Source organism: Stenella coeruleoalba, assembly GCF_951394435.1.
Source record: "Stenella coeruleoalba genome assembly, chromosome: 1".
Classification (NCBI taxonomy): Eukaryota; Metazoa; Chordata; class Mammalia; order Artiodactyla; family Delphinidae; genus Stenella; species Stenella coeruleoalba.
This window is the reverse complement of record NC_137169.1, coordinates 94,171,512-94,184,794: the sequence shown is the minus strand read 5'-3', so window position 1 is coordinate 94,184,794 and position 13,283 is coordinate 94,171,512. Positions and strand designations below refer to the sequence as shown.

General features: G+C 40.7%; 1 protein-coding gene across 2 annotated transcripts in view; it reads left to right on the top strand.

Moving 5' to 3' along the window:
• VAV3 (vav guanine nucleotide exchange factor 3) overlaps positions 1 to 12,418 on the top strand; it is a 395,503-nt gene extending 383,085 nt beyond the window's left edge. For both annotated transcript variants that reach the window (XM_079939290.1, XM_079939289.1), the window contains exons 26-27: positions 9,039 to 9,190; positions 9,853 to 12,418. In XM_079939290.1, the coding sequence (XP_079795416.1) occupies positions 9,039 to 9,190; positions 9,853 to 9,894 (194 nt within the window). In that variant the 3' untranslated portion in view covers positions 9,895 to 12,418. The remainder of the gene's footprint in view (positions 1 to 9,038; positions 9,191 to 9,852) is intronic.
• Positions 12,419 to 13,283: the final 865 nt, after the last annotated feature.

The window sequence follows — 13,283 nt, the reverse complement described above, 5'->3', positions numbered from 1 at the left end:
TCACAGTTCTGGAGGCTGGGAAGTCCAAGGTCAAGGTGCTGGCAGATTTGGTATCTGGTAAGAGCCTGCTTTCTGGTTTATAGAAGGCACCCGTGTCCTCACATGGTGGAAAGGGGCGAGGAAGCTCTGCGGGATTGCCTTTTTAGGAGCACTAATCCCATTCATGCAGGCTTCATTCTCATGACCTAAGCACATCCCAAAAGCCGAACTTCCTAATACCATGGCATGAGGCATTAGGTTTCAACATATGAATTTTGGGGTCTGGAGGGGGACACGAATATCCGGTCCATAGCAAACAAGGAGTTTCTGCTATCATAAACTCATATAAATACCCCGTCCATCTGAAGAGCAGGCTACTGGAACTCTGACCATGGCGTGTACAGACCATCCGTGCCCAACTTAAGCAGTAGGACAGTGGGAAATTAGGGGATTGAGGACCCTCTACCTACTTCTTTGCTTGTATATCACTCCCTCCCCCCATAAACCCTGCTTTCTCTCTGCACCACATGGCACAAGTGCTATGAGTCTGTGACTCTTTTATGGGGCATCAGGGTAGGCCTCGTTGTGAAGGTAACACTTGAATAAAGATTCAAGGAAGTGCGAGCAGAACAGCCAGTGCAAAGTAAGGAGCATGTATGACATGTGCAATGTGGCCAGAGCAGCAGAGATGGAATCAGAGGGGCAAGGGAGGCCAGCCTCTGTGAGGCTTTATAGGACTTTAGCTTTTGTTCCAGAAGACATGGGAAGCCATTGGAAGGATTTAAACAAAGGAGAGACACGGTCTGACTTTAACAGGATTGTTCTGGAGTCTGTGTAAAAACAGGAAGACCAGTTAGGAGGCTCATGCAGCAATCCAGGTGAGAGATGGTAGCAGCCTGGAACAACATGTAGCCAGATGGGTCACCTTTATAATATGTAACCGAACAGGACATGCAGACACATCAGACGTAAGACAGAATAGCAAGAGAAGACCCAAGGCTGTGACTGTAAGGCTTTTGGCCTGAGCAACCGGAAGATTGGAGATTTTTGTAGGGAAAGGCTCAAATGGAGCCTAAAGTCTAGTCATAGCACTCTATCCAAGATGGGTAATTTCCATATCTCTGTATCATCTCTGTGTCTGTCTCTTTACTAATTTGTAAGCTCCTTTAGAGTCGATGCTCTGTCTTATCTGTTTAATCTCCAATAGCACCTTAGCACAGTCCTTGGCACATTAGTAGTTATTTAATAGATGTCTGCCAATTATCATTAAAGAGTAAGGATTTAGGATCAGGGTCACATCTTGATAAACTAGATGCCTAGAAATAATCCAAAATCCCTTGAAATGTCAAATGATCTAATTTTCCATAACAATAAGGCCTTATACTCATATTTTTGCTTGTTAATGGCTTTATGTATTTAGACTGTGCAGTACTGAATATAAAGTAGCTGTTTCTTTTCACAATAATTCTAAGTTTTCCTTGTCATATCTTTGAATTTTAGGTTAAAAGAGATTTGTCCATTTACCAGATGTCAGCATTCAATTAAATGAAACCAATCTGAATCATTCCTACTTTTTCAGTGACAATATATAAAATATACTATAAATACGATGTATTTGAGGGAGATGGGGAGCACATATTTGATACTATGTCTATGAATGTTTCTGGGAGTCTAAGAAGAAGACATGGCTACGTTCTAAAATAAAACCAGGTTCAGGGTCACAAATTTAAACATTCATTAAATTCTCAGCATGTTCTCTGCTGTTAGGCCATCTGTATACAATCTTGGTAAAAGGAACCTCCTGGATCCCTCAAAGTGTCCCACATGGGGACGTAGTCCTTCAGGAAAATCTCTAGGCCACTGCTGGGCCCCAAACTCACAGGGATAGCTGTATTGATGATGGTATCATTGGTACAACCGCCTGATATTTTTACTTTTTTTTTTTTTTTAACATAACTGAGTGTAAACACATGTGGTTGTTACATCTTAAGGCTGAGCATTAGGTAATGTCTATCCCAGAGAATAATTAGCAAATGCTTAGTATCATATTCACTTATACATATAATGGATAATTAAGTGGTAGTTCAAAAATACTTTGATTTGGTCACCAGTACCTTAAGGACTAGTGTTGATTGAGCTTGGTCTCTGCTGTGTACAAATTTCAAATGTTATTGAAATTTGAGTGGATTTTCATTTGCTTGTGAACATGAATAGCCTAATCAAAGCAGAGCATAATACTTTAAAGCAATGCTTAGTTAACCTTAACAAAAGTATAGGTATCAGATACCAATTCACTAGTAATTTATTATTCTGTGAACATTGTGTTCCTCTTTTAATTGACATGCTTCTGTGGCTCTGTCCTCTCCGTCAAGTCTCAGAACTGGATAATATTCACTTATGATGTACCAGTCAGTTTATTATGGCTATGCTAATAGCTTCTGTTTCAATTAGAGAATTTTAGTACTTCAAGTTTCATTTAACTTGGAAAAGTTAATATTTGACTTAATATTTGAGTTAATATTTTAATAACTCCTAACGAGACCTCTTAAGTCACTAAACTATGAGCCACTTATTTGCTAATGTTCCATGAACATTAGCCCATTTGAGTGCCAGGTATCATGTGAAAATAACCAGAGACCCCCACCTAAGTGTGATGGTCTCTCTGAGCAAGGTTTTCCTTTGTCTGTGCTAATAAGGAATTGGAAGTATTTGAGGAAGGACGAAAGTTAGGCCCTTAACTAAGCATGCAGTTTGCAAATGATTACTTCAATGAAAAAGGTCTCAACGTAGATTTACTATTATCTCAGTGGATACAGATATGAATAAAAGTTCTTTCTCTCAAGAAGCTTCCCAGAATAATGTAATGTACTAGCAGCAGGCTTCCTATAATATTAGGTGGTGAAGTGACTATTAGGCCAGGAAGTGAAAGGGATAGGAAATGATAATCCCTCAACATTCCCATCTGAACGTCACTGTTACTCAGCTGTTTCTATTCCATTCCAGGATCTGCACGTACCAATAATTCTTATATTAGCGTCATCTCGGTATAGTCGGAGGAGTCTGATGAAGAAAACACGTATCTGTACGTGTGTGTAGAAATAGGTGGATGTATTCTCAGTATGGACAGAAATATGTTTTGCAGGTTAAACCATTCTGCAAAATATTTTTATCAAATACCTTATTCTGACACTGCTTACATCTAGATTTAAATCCATACTTTCCTAGGGAAACACATTATTTCATACTCGTCTGCATAGGTGCCAGACATTCAAATGCTGTTTTGCCAGCTTACGAGAGTTAAGGACCCAAACACATTGAAACTTTATGTATAGAAAGAGCGACAACAATAAGTCACGCTATACTGTGTAGAGAAGTAGAAAGCATCTTACCAAGCTTTAAAGTGTTTGGCTGAGAGCTACATACTGGGTGACAGCAGCAAAAGGTTAATCAGTTTCTCCTGAGAAGGTTCCTCAGGTGTACAGTATGGTTAATGCCATGAGACATTCAGAAATATTACAGTTATTGTAGGAATATCATGGATAGATTATGGCTCTCAGGGATCCTGGGGAATAAAACCTGAACATATTTCACGTTCTTCCCTTTACATTGTGCTGGCTTTTGTTGGAAGTCTTTGAGCAGTTAAGTGAGCAAAAGATGAGCTCAACAAACAGGAGGAGGAGAAATAAGGAGCTTGCAGAGTTAAATAGCCTGCCGAGATCCTCATCCACTTAGCAGCTTCAGTTGCTTAGTCCTGGGCCTGATCCCGTGGGGATGCAGAAGCAGCGTGAGAGCCAGTCCCTACTGTCCAGAATCAACGATTCATTGAGATAGAACACAGGAGCACATGCAGTAATTAAACAGCAGGGCCGGGGAGCGCCATGATGTAAGTGCCTAACAGATGGCTGCAGAGGACAGAAAAGGGGACGAGTGTTATCTGGATTGGTCAGGGAAGGGCCTGAGCTGAGCTTCGGAGACAAGGAGGTTAAGGTTCGCAGAAGCAAGGTGAAGGAACAGCGTGCCAGAATGAGGGTGGGGATGGTGTTTGGAGGGTGGGGGGCAGTTAGGAAGCTGGGATGAAAAGAATTTGTGTGGGTAAATGATGGAAGACTTGGTGAGAAAGGCAGGATATAGCCAGACTACGAATTGCTATGGAATTGAAGTCAAGAGTTAGGATTTTATAATTTAGGAAAAGGAATGATGAGTCTGTTTATGATGAGTAGCTGAGAGGCGGCATTTAGAATACAATGGAAAGAAAGCTGAAAGTAAGAAGACCAATTAGGAGGCAGTTGTCTTAGTTTAGAAATGGTGTAAGTCCCTGAGTTGGGATGGTGGAACTGAGAATTTAGTGAAGGAACAACTTTATATCTCAGAGGAAGAAGAGAGTGGACAGAAAGAGCTAAAGAGGCATACTGACCTTGCAAAGATGGTTTGCAAAGAGAACGTGGGAGTAGTTGGAAAAATAACACAATTGTGGGAGGTTGAGCTAGGTTACAGGGAGGAAGATGATGAGTTTGGTTTCAGACAAGTTAAATCAGAGATCATGACTGTACCTCATGGCAGGGTGATGAAAATGTGTGAAATCACAGACTGGAATTCAGGGGAGGAGCCCCAAGGCATATCCAAGAATCTGTTCCATTCATTGGGGAAAAAATTAGAGTGAAGCCAGCAGAGGAGCGGAGGCCTAACCACGGTGGGAAGAGCTACCATTTAGTAAAGATGATAATGTTTAGATAAGATTTCAGATGGTTCAAATTATAGGTACTTGACATGAATGCAAATGTTTGCAGGGCTTTTAGGGTTAGGAGAGAGAGGTAGCACAGCGATGTTATATATTTGGAACAGATTCAAGTCCTCTAGTGAGGCATTATCCATATTCAGGAATGTCAGATATCTTAAGATGAGAGAAAGGTAGATAGATTAGATAACCTATTTTTGAGATTTAAATAGCATTTAATAGTGTTTTCACTGATTTCTTATTTCTTCCTTCTAGAGTTAACTTATCTTTTGTTATATTTCAGACTCTTGAATTACCTTCATTAGAAATTTTGGGGAAATACTGTCTGCTCTTATTACTCCATGGATAAATAGTCTCAGAGATAGAATCGGGGATGGACACTTGAGAAAGCAGTTTGGGGAGAAAATGCCCCTCATTACAAAGAAGTAATGGAGAGAATGAGGAGTTCTCATTTAAGTTCTCACAAACGTGGGGTAGGAATCTTGGCACTAGATTTTCTGCCGAAAGTAGCGTTAGGGTGCCTTTTCCTCCTTAAATTAAAGATGACATCCTCTCCTCTCTCTAACAGTGGGTATAATATGATCTCGAGGAACACGAAACAAACCAGTTACACTGCATGGCAATAAGTGAATTGCGCAGATCGTAAAATTAGCTGTAATAGCATGTACTGCTGCATTTTAAAATAAAAAAGTGTAACTTGGAACATGCAATGGATTAGAAAAGAACCTTGATTATTAACAAGGATATACTTCAGGGCAGGTTAAAAATAAGTATGTGAAGCCATTTATGAGAAAAGCGTCATTGAATGCACCAATGTATATATGAACCAAAGAACATCTGAACCCTTCCTTCCAATTCCTTTCCCCAGTTTACTTGGTTGGAATCTAAGTATCCCGTTAATGAGCTACTGACGTTCTTAGTATCTCTAGGGCCCCTTCTTGACAGGAGTATCCCTGCCATAAAATTTTCAGTAACTCAGTTTCCTTGAAGCTCATCCTTAAGGTGAGGGCAGCCTCCTCAAGAAGCAGAATGGTAGCTTTCACATTCCAGACAGCAGCATAGAATAAAGAATCAAAGAGAAGGGTGAAGGTGTGTGCCAGCTGCCTTCCCAGGAAAGGTACCAGAAGTTGCCTTATGATACTTCTGTATATATCCCAGTAGCAAGAACTTAGTATCCCTTCTGGGCAAACATAGCCCAACAAAATAACCTATTACATGGATTAAGGGAGGGATAAATATTGGGAGAAAGTTTACAACCACACCTTCCTTCTCCATTGCAATGGCACCATGGTATCAGCAGGGAGAGTTTTAAAACTGCCTAAGGTGGTACCTGAAGCAGAGGGGTAGATGCAGAGCAGGGTAGCAGTGAAGAGCCCCGGCTCTGGAGTCACACTGCCTAGGTTTGAATCTAGGTTGTTCTCAAATCTGAAGAAGAAATTGCATGGTACCTTCCCCTTTGCGTTGCTGTGATAATTAAATGAATATAAAACATTGAGCATGGCATCTAACACTTCCAAACCATTTGATCATTTTAGCTCTGATTATTAAAACGTGAGATGTTTTTGAGCATCCAAATGCATAGAAATTTTCTGTACGTTCCTACAAGTTGGGGATAGATTTACTTTCTTTTCCAGATATAATTCAAAGTGGTTTACATTTTATTTTTGGAAGTAACCTAGCATGTGCATGCTTGTTTGGAGGTGAGTGTGGTTCCTAACAAATCGTCTGAGTGATTTTCTTGAATTTTCAACGGGCGCTGCATGTTTCATTGACACCACCCTATAGGCTCTTACTTCCTGTATCAGTTTTGATGTGAAGCATATTTTACGTTAAGAATTTACAGGATCCCCCTCTCCACTGATGTGACAAAGTGGGAATTGTGCACCACATCAAGAGGAGAAGGCCGTCCTTGGATAGAGTGGGTATGCTGTGTTCACCTATAAAGGGACAGATCGCTCTGAATTGCAGAACTAATGTCAGTCAAAAATGTAATAATCTGGCTTGTTCTTCATTTAGAAATGGTGATAGGAGACAAGTGGGTGAAAGCAAAGCTTGATATTTCAACTTTGATATGACAATTTTCTTAAGGTTATAGACAACGAAATAGCTGTGTCGAAATATGTTTTGCCAACACCTAAATGGTCTTTGCTTCTCTCTTTTTCTTTCCTTCTCTAAGCCCCTTCTTTGTTCTGTGGGTTTTCTTTTGTAACTCCTCCAGACTACAGCTTTGTCCCCCCTTCTTCCACTCCTTTCTGGTCAGGTACTGCTTTACTGCTTTTATATGTCTTTTCAACTTGCTTTTGTTTGCAAATAAAATATTTTGACTTCTGTGTATGGCTTCTCATGTAGATACATCTCCTCACAAACAGCCCCTCGAGTCCCATTCCCACCATGCACTTGCCTTTTCTGTCATCAAGTCATCGTTTGTCTTGACATACCACTCCTCTGGTTTTGTGTGTGTGCTCATGTTATGTATTTCAGCAAGACATTTTCTCTTTCATCAGCTGGAAAGAGTTGAGAGCCGAAAGTATAAAGGGGGAATGAAGCACTCCATAAAACTAGTTTTCCTGAGGATCAGAAATTTGAGTTGAGAAAAGCCAGTGTTCATGTATTTCCATTAAGAAAATAAATAGGACCCAAATCCCAACTTTATCTCCAAATATAAGAGTACAATTCGGTCCAAATTGCTTTAAAGGATGACTGTGCCCATCAGTTTGTGCAGGGCATTCTGGTCTTGATTTCTGTCATTAGCCAGAGAATGTAAGGGCTGTTTATGTGACACATAGGGGAGTACATGATGGCTGGATAAAGTATGTTTTCTTACAGATTTTTAAAAATTAACCTCTAAGTCCCAGTGGAATAATTTAGTACCAGAAGGCCCTTACAAGTCATCTAGTATAGACCTTTCATTTTCTAGGTGAAGAGAATGTGGCCCAGAAGGGTTTAGAGACCTGTACAAGGTCACACAGTTAAGTTGAGGATGGGTTTTTCCATCACTGGGATGTTTTTATGTGCACGACTCTAAGAGTAGTGCCCCAGTAATGGGATGGTTTTCAGTAAGAAAACTATTAAAGTGGTTTGTGTCTGAACAGTAAAATAAAATGACCTATTTTTGCTCCTTTACAGTTCTGAAATCTACAGCATTGCTATTCGTTTATCTTATGACGGACACCTGGAGACTAAAAAAAAATTTCTGTCATTGCAGAGCCCTGAAAAATAGGCCAGAGATCCCGGTCTCCAAGTGGGCAGGCTCTTCCAGGGTAACAGGCCATAACTGCAGCTGCCTAGGCACTTGGAACTGTTAAAAATATGGATCTGTGGCGTTTCCCATGTTTTTTTCCTTATACTTCAGTTTCTCTACCATTTAAGGTTGATAAAGTCCCACCAATCTCAAGTGAGTGATTCTCAGAATCACTGAACATATGATTGAAAACACTTTATAACCCCAAGGAGCAACAGGTAGAGATGTTAATATAAAATGTGTCCTGAAACACTAGAGGCAAACAAATGTCCAGCTTGAACAGAATTTTCCTTTCAGGACAGGCAGGTGAGGGCAGGGAGGAAGTTAGCTCCTCTCCTACCATTTAAAAAAAAAACAAAAAAAAAAAAACTGAATATAGGAAGCAGATGCCCTGAATCTTCTTTTTGATTAAGTATTTCAGTAAAGGTTTTCTATAAGGCAGTACTTGTTTGAAACAAGATAAATGGATGGTGTTAATCTATTTATTCTGTGAAACATGATTTAAGCTTCTTCACGAGTACAATTATATATAAAAGAGTAACTGTCCCTAAATAGTTTTAACTGAAAGCAAAGGCTGTTCGTGGGGAGGGGGGAGGATAGAAGTGATGACATGGATTCAACAAGAGACTTTCAGAGCAAAAAAAGTTGGTTGCTTTGAGTCTTAAGTTGAAAAGTTTACAAGATAAAAATGTGAAGCTTTGACCATAGAGGTTCAAGTTAAAAATGGATCACTATGCCATCAATAGGAAATTTATGCTAGTTATTTGAGATTCTATCTCCTTAGGTAGTAACTTAGATATTAGCCTTTGTTTTTTTTAAACTACAAAAACTAGTCCCTGTTTCGAAGTTCCTATGAAGAATGTGAAAACAGAACAAGTTTTTTAAACTTGGTGAAATGAACTTGACTACACCTGACTGAATTGAAACAGCAGTTCTGCTGCTTTCAAGCCCCTCTGCCATCATCACTAGTCTGTGACAAAATCACGGCCGCGCATTTTGACAGCATCTATGACATCCATCTGATTAGGGGCTTATGGTTGGTAAACTGCACATCAATTCTGACGCCCCATCCTTTCTTTACAGTGTTAAGTCCAAAGGTGCTGGGCATCGCCATCGCTCGGTATGACTTCTGTGCAAGAGACATGCGAGAACTGTCCTTGTTGAAAGGCGATGTGGTGAAGATTTACACGAAGATGAGTGCGAATGGCTGGTGGAGAGGAGAAGTAAATGGCAGGGTGAGCTGTCCCTCTCAATGTGCTCGTCACATGAATGAAGGGGGCTGGGCAGCCGCTGGCGCCCATTGTGGTGGGGGGAACCCTACACCGTGTGGCCGGCTTCACCCCCCAGGGCCCTGGCTCCGCACGGTGGTGCTCCTTCCTGAAAATAGGCACTCAAGAAAAACGTGTTGAGTGAATATGATAGCGGCATCGATAAAGTTTACTTGGGCAAGTTTGATGGCTTTCTGTTGGGAAAAGGGTTGAGCATATCAGTTCTTTTGAGTCTCTAAGCCTCTTTTTAAGTCTAGAGCATAAACTTTATGTGGAGTACAAAATATCTATAAGAGCTGATGATCTAAATTGGAAAGAGTGGGGCATAGGACCTCTGTCTTTATATCTTGTTCTACAGCAGAAATAGGAAGCATTAACTAGTAGAGTCCCTTAATTTACATATTTGTGTGCTAGCAGGTTAGAACACCGTTTAAGGGTATTGTATTCCTCCCTTTCTGTCACTCACTCTATTGGGCTTTTAGGAGCAGTTTAAACCGATCCTCTTCACCTGCAGTGGGCATAAAAGGCCAGATTAATTCGGGGTGTTATGAAAATGAAATGCTCTGTAGAGTCCTTTGAAGTGCCAGATGCAGAGTCACGTTGCTGTGTTGGTTGCTTTTCCCTTTTAGGTGGGCTGGTTTCCATCCACGTATGTGGAAGAAGATGAATAAATTCCAATCCAGCGTTGCGCCCCGCACCAGGAATTTCAGAGAAGGGATACACAGAAGCCTGCACAGCATTATGAATTCACTGAAGTGTTTAAAAAGCTGCCTTTCTGGCTATTCAACATCCTCCCTCTTTTTCCCCTCCTAAGTCTTGATGCTGGGGTTTCTAAAGATGCTGGTACGGACAGATTAATGGCTCGCCTGGAGCTGTGCAAGAAACAGCCTGCCCGCCTGTCATCGTCAGGGACCAGGGCAAAGCCAAAAGCTTTTCTTCCTCCTGCAAACACATTGGTTCATGTTTCTTTTTCCTTCGTCCAGTCAGACGCCATGAATGCCAGCCAGCCATTAGTAAATGCTTAACACATCGTTACTTTCTTCTCACGTGCCATTCACCAGAATTTTTGATGGTACATAGAAGCAGAAGTTTAATTTTGCCTTTCCCAGCATGAAGAAAAATGGGAGTTCTGCCACTGGGGCAGCTTATTGGAAAGATCCAGCATTACTTGTCTTAAATTGCTTCACAAGGTGACTCATTGCCTGGCAAACACTTTTACCCCCCGATGTTACTCATGTTAAAATATAAGAGACAAATGCTCAGGTTTGCTTCATAAGTGATATTATATGGGAGGGGGGGTCCATTATTCATTTGGTGTCCTGATGAGATTTGTAAACTTTTTCATAAAAAGAAGACATACAGAAGAGTACATAAAAGAGTATCTTCATATTAAATCTTCACAACCTTCATGATTTCATAGGGTTATTTTGGAAATGTAGTACTTCACTTATGAGATAATCTTGGTTGGGTATGTTTTAGGTAGTCACAAATAATCTGAATTAAGGTAGCATTGTTTACAGAAACAGACCAAGGGCTATGATTTATAGTAAGTCATTTTAGAGAAGCAACATCTATTAACATATGCCTTTTTCTCCCCTGACACCTCCCCCCCAGCCCCCCCTCCCCCACCCACAGAAAAAAGACCTGCGATATATTGCTGATTCCCACATTTTCCTAGAGGATTTACAGTAGCACAAACAACCTTGTCGAGGATTTTTGAAGGAAAGCACAGCAAGGTCCTTTATGCATTTCAGGGACAGAAGGAGGGTCACTAGGCTTTTCTGGTCTTATTCACTGGGGGATCCCAGCTCTCACTGAGGCTCTTCCCATCTGAGGCCATTTCTGGGTGTGTATTAACCAGTGGCAAGATCAGTCTGCAGTGCACTTATTTGACCAAGTCTTCACCCTTTATGTGAGGAGTCTAAGTACATTTTTCCTGGGATGTACAGAGTGCCCAGTCAAGACAGTCAAGTTAAGACACTAACTTGGCCCTTTCCTGATGAAATATTTTCTCCATAGCGGAAGTCATGTTCTGACAAGACTCGGAGAGTGTTTGCAGAAAACATTAAAAGCATTAACTTAATAGAGCCAAAGTAGGAACATTTAGTTCTGAAATTTTGGACCATCTCTAAAATGAGGTGGGCGTGGCTGGCCTTCTCCCCAACCCACTTGAGGGCCAGAACTTGATGTTCATTGGACACATCTCCCTTTAGAGACCCTTGTGGGCTAGGACTTCTTAAATAGAATAGATTCAGGACCTTTACCTCAGAATTATGTAAACTGTGATTGTGTTTTAGAAAAGTTATTATTTGCAAAAACCAGTTAAGTTTTTGTATATGTGTAAATGATCATGAAATTGAGTTTTATAAGATGTTCTGTACAGTAAAGTTATACCCTCAAGGTGTATCTTGGAGTGGATTCTTTCCCATAAAGTCTTATCTGCAACACTGTGTCTGGGGAATGTTTTGTCTGTTACTGTCTGCCAAATGTTATGGAGAGGGCAGCTTCATAAACACTCCTGTGTACAGTATTGTAACTTGTGCTGTTTCTTTTATTGTTGTTTTAGCCGATAGACTCCCTCTCTTTCTTGTTGCATTTCATGGACCTGGGGGTTTCCCAGCAGAGGATATTGGAGTCCCTTTTCATGACGTTGCCAATTACATCTTTGTCTATGTTTAATACTTCATATTGGAAACTTTAATGCTGCGAATTTGTGTAGATTTCTAATACCAAAGACAGAAGTAAATGTTTTTCCATACTTTGTCTTGCCTGTATGCAGCCCTGTGTAATATGGTGAATTAGAGTGGTATTTCACTTTGTAATATTTTGTAAATATGTCAATATAATAAATAGTTACTACTTGCATTATATCGAGAGTTGAAGTCTTTCCATAGAACAATTCCATACATAATTCAACATGTACCAACCTCATCAGAAACACGGGACTAGAAGCCCTAACTTTGATCTGGTTTAGCTCAGGCTTGCTGCCTGAACAGTTATGAAGAGTGGCCTGTAAGACATACTCAGTAGTTGCAAATAATATATTGTTGACATGCTTCCCATGTGCCTCACACTGTTCTAAATGCTTTATGTGTTCTAACTTGCAGTAACCCCAGGAGGTATAATCCCATATTATCTCCACTTTTCAGGTGAAGAAACAGGCATTTCAAAAGGCTGTAGCTTGACTCAGCGCTCAGAGCTGACGAGCGTCGGAGATGGAGTTCCAAGCTGGACAGTCCGGCTCCAGAGCCTGTACCATGACACTTAGACTAGGGTCAAGAGGGATATTAGGGATGTTTCTAAGACTGCACAGCTGAGAAGCTATGATACAAGATATCGTAACGATAGAAGATGAACACAGAATTCAGAAGTGTTCTCCTATTCCTGCCTCTTAAAAGAAAGCCCCAAACAGATATTGCCTGGAGAGAGAGGTGTCAGAGGAGATTGAGCTTTTTTTCTATTTTGATTCAACTTTTCCACAGAAAATGATGAACTGCTAAGCCAGAGAGACACAGAGGCAAGTCTCCCTTGGCAGAGCAGGCCTGCGGGCTGTCCACAGTGGTGGAGACCGGCTAGCTCAGGAGAGGGTGGAAGCCCGTTCCTTCTAAGGAAAAGTCAGTTCCACGGTAGTAGCTTCTGGTTGATGTCACCAGTACCACTATGCTCAGAAATATAAGATCTCCCCTATTTCATTATAGTACAGTGGGTTATCCCAACCCTTACTCCCTTTACTTGAAGGGCTGATTCCTTTGGAATTCTCTTCGACATGTTAACATTTATGTGACTTTAGACCTTGTATCTTATTATCACCACTCTCACCACCACTGCCAATCATGATAAGAACTCCCTCGATTTATTAGTTAACATGGGAATATCCTTTATAAAACATTCAAATATTTTGTCTTCCATCAAGTAATTGAAGTAAAATATGTTGATAATTAGTCTTTAGGTGCCTTGCTTTGTTCTATTTAATTTGACCGCTGTATAGAAGAGTGATGAAAGCATAACCCCAGACCTCAGACTGCGTATCTGGGTTCACATCCCATCCTTGCCACACAGG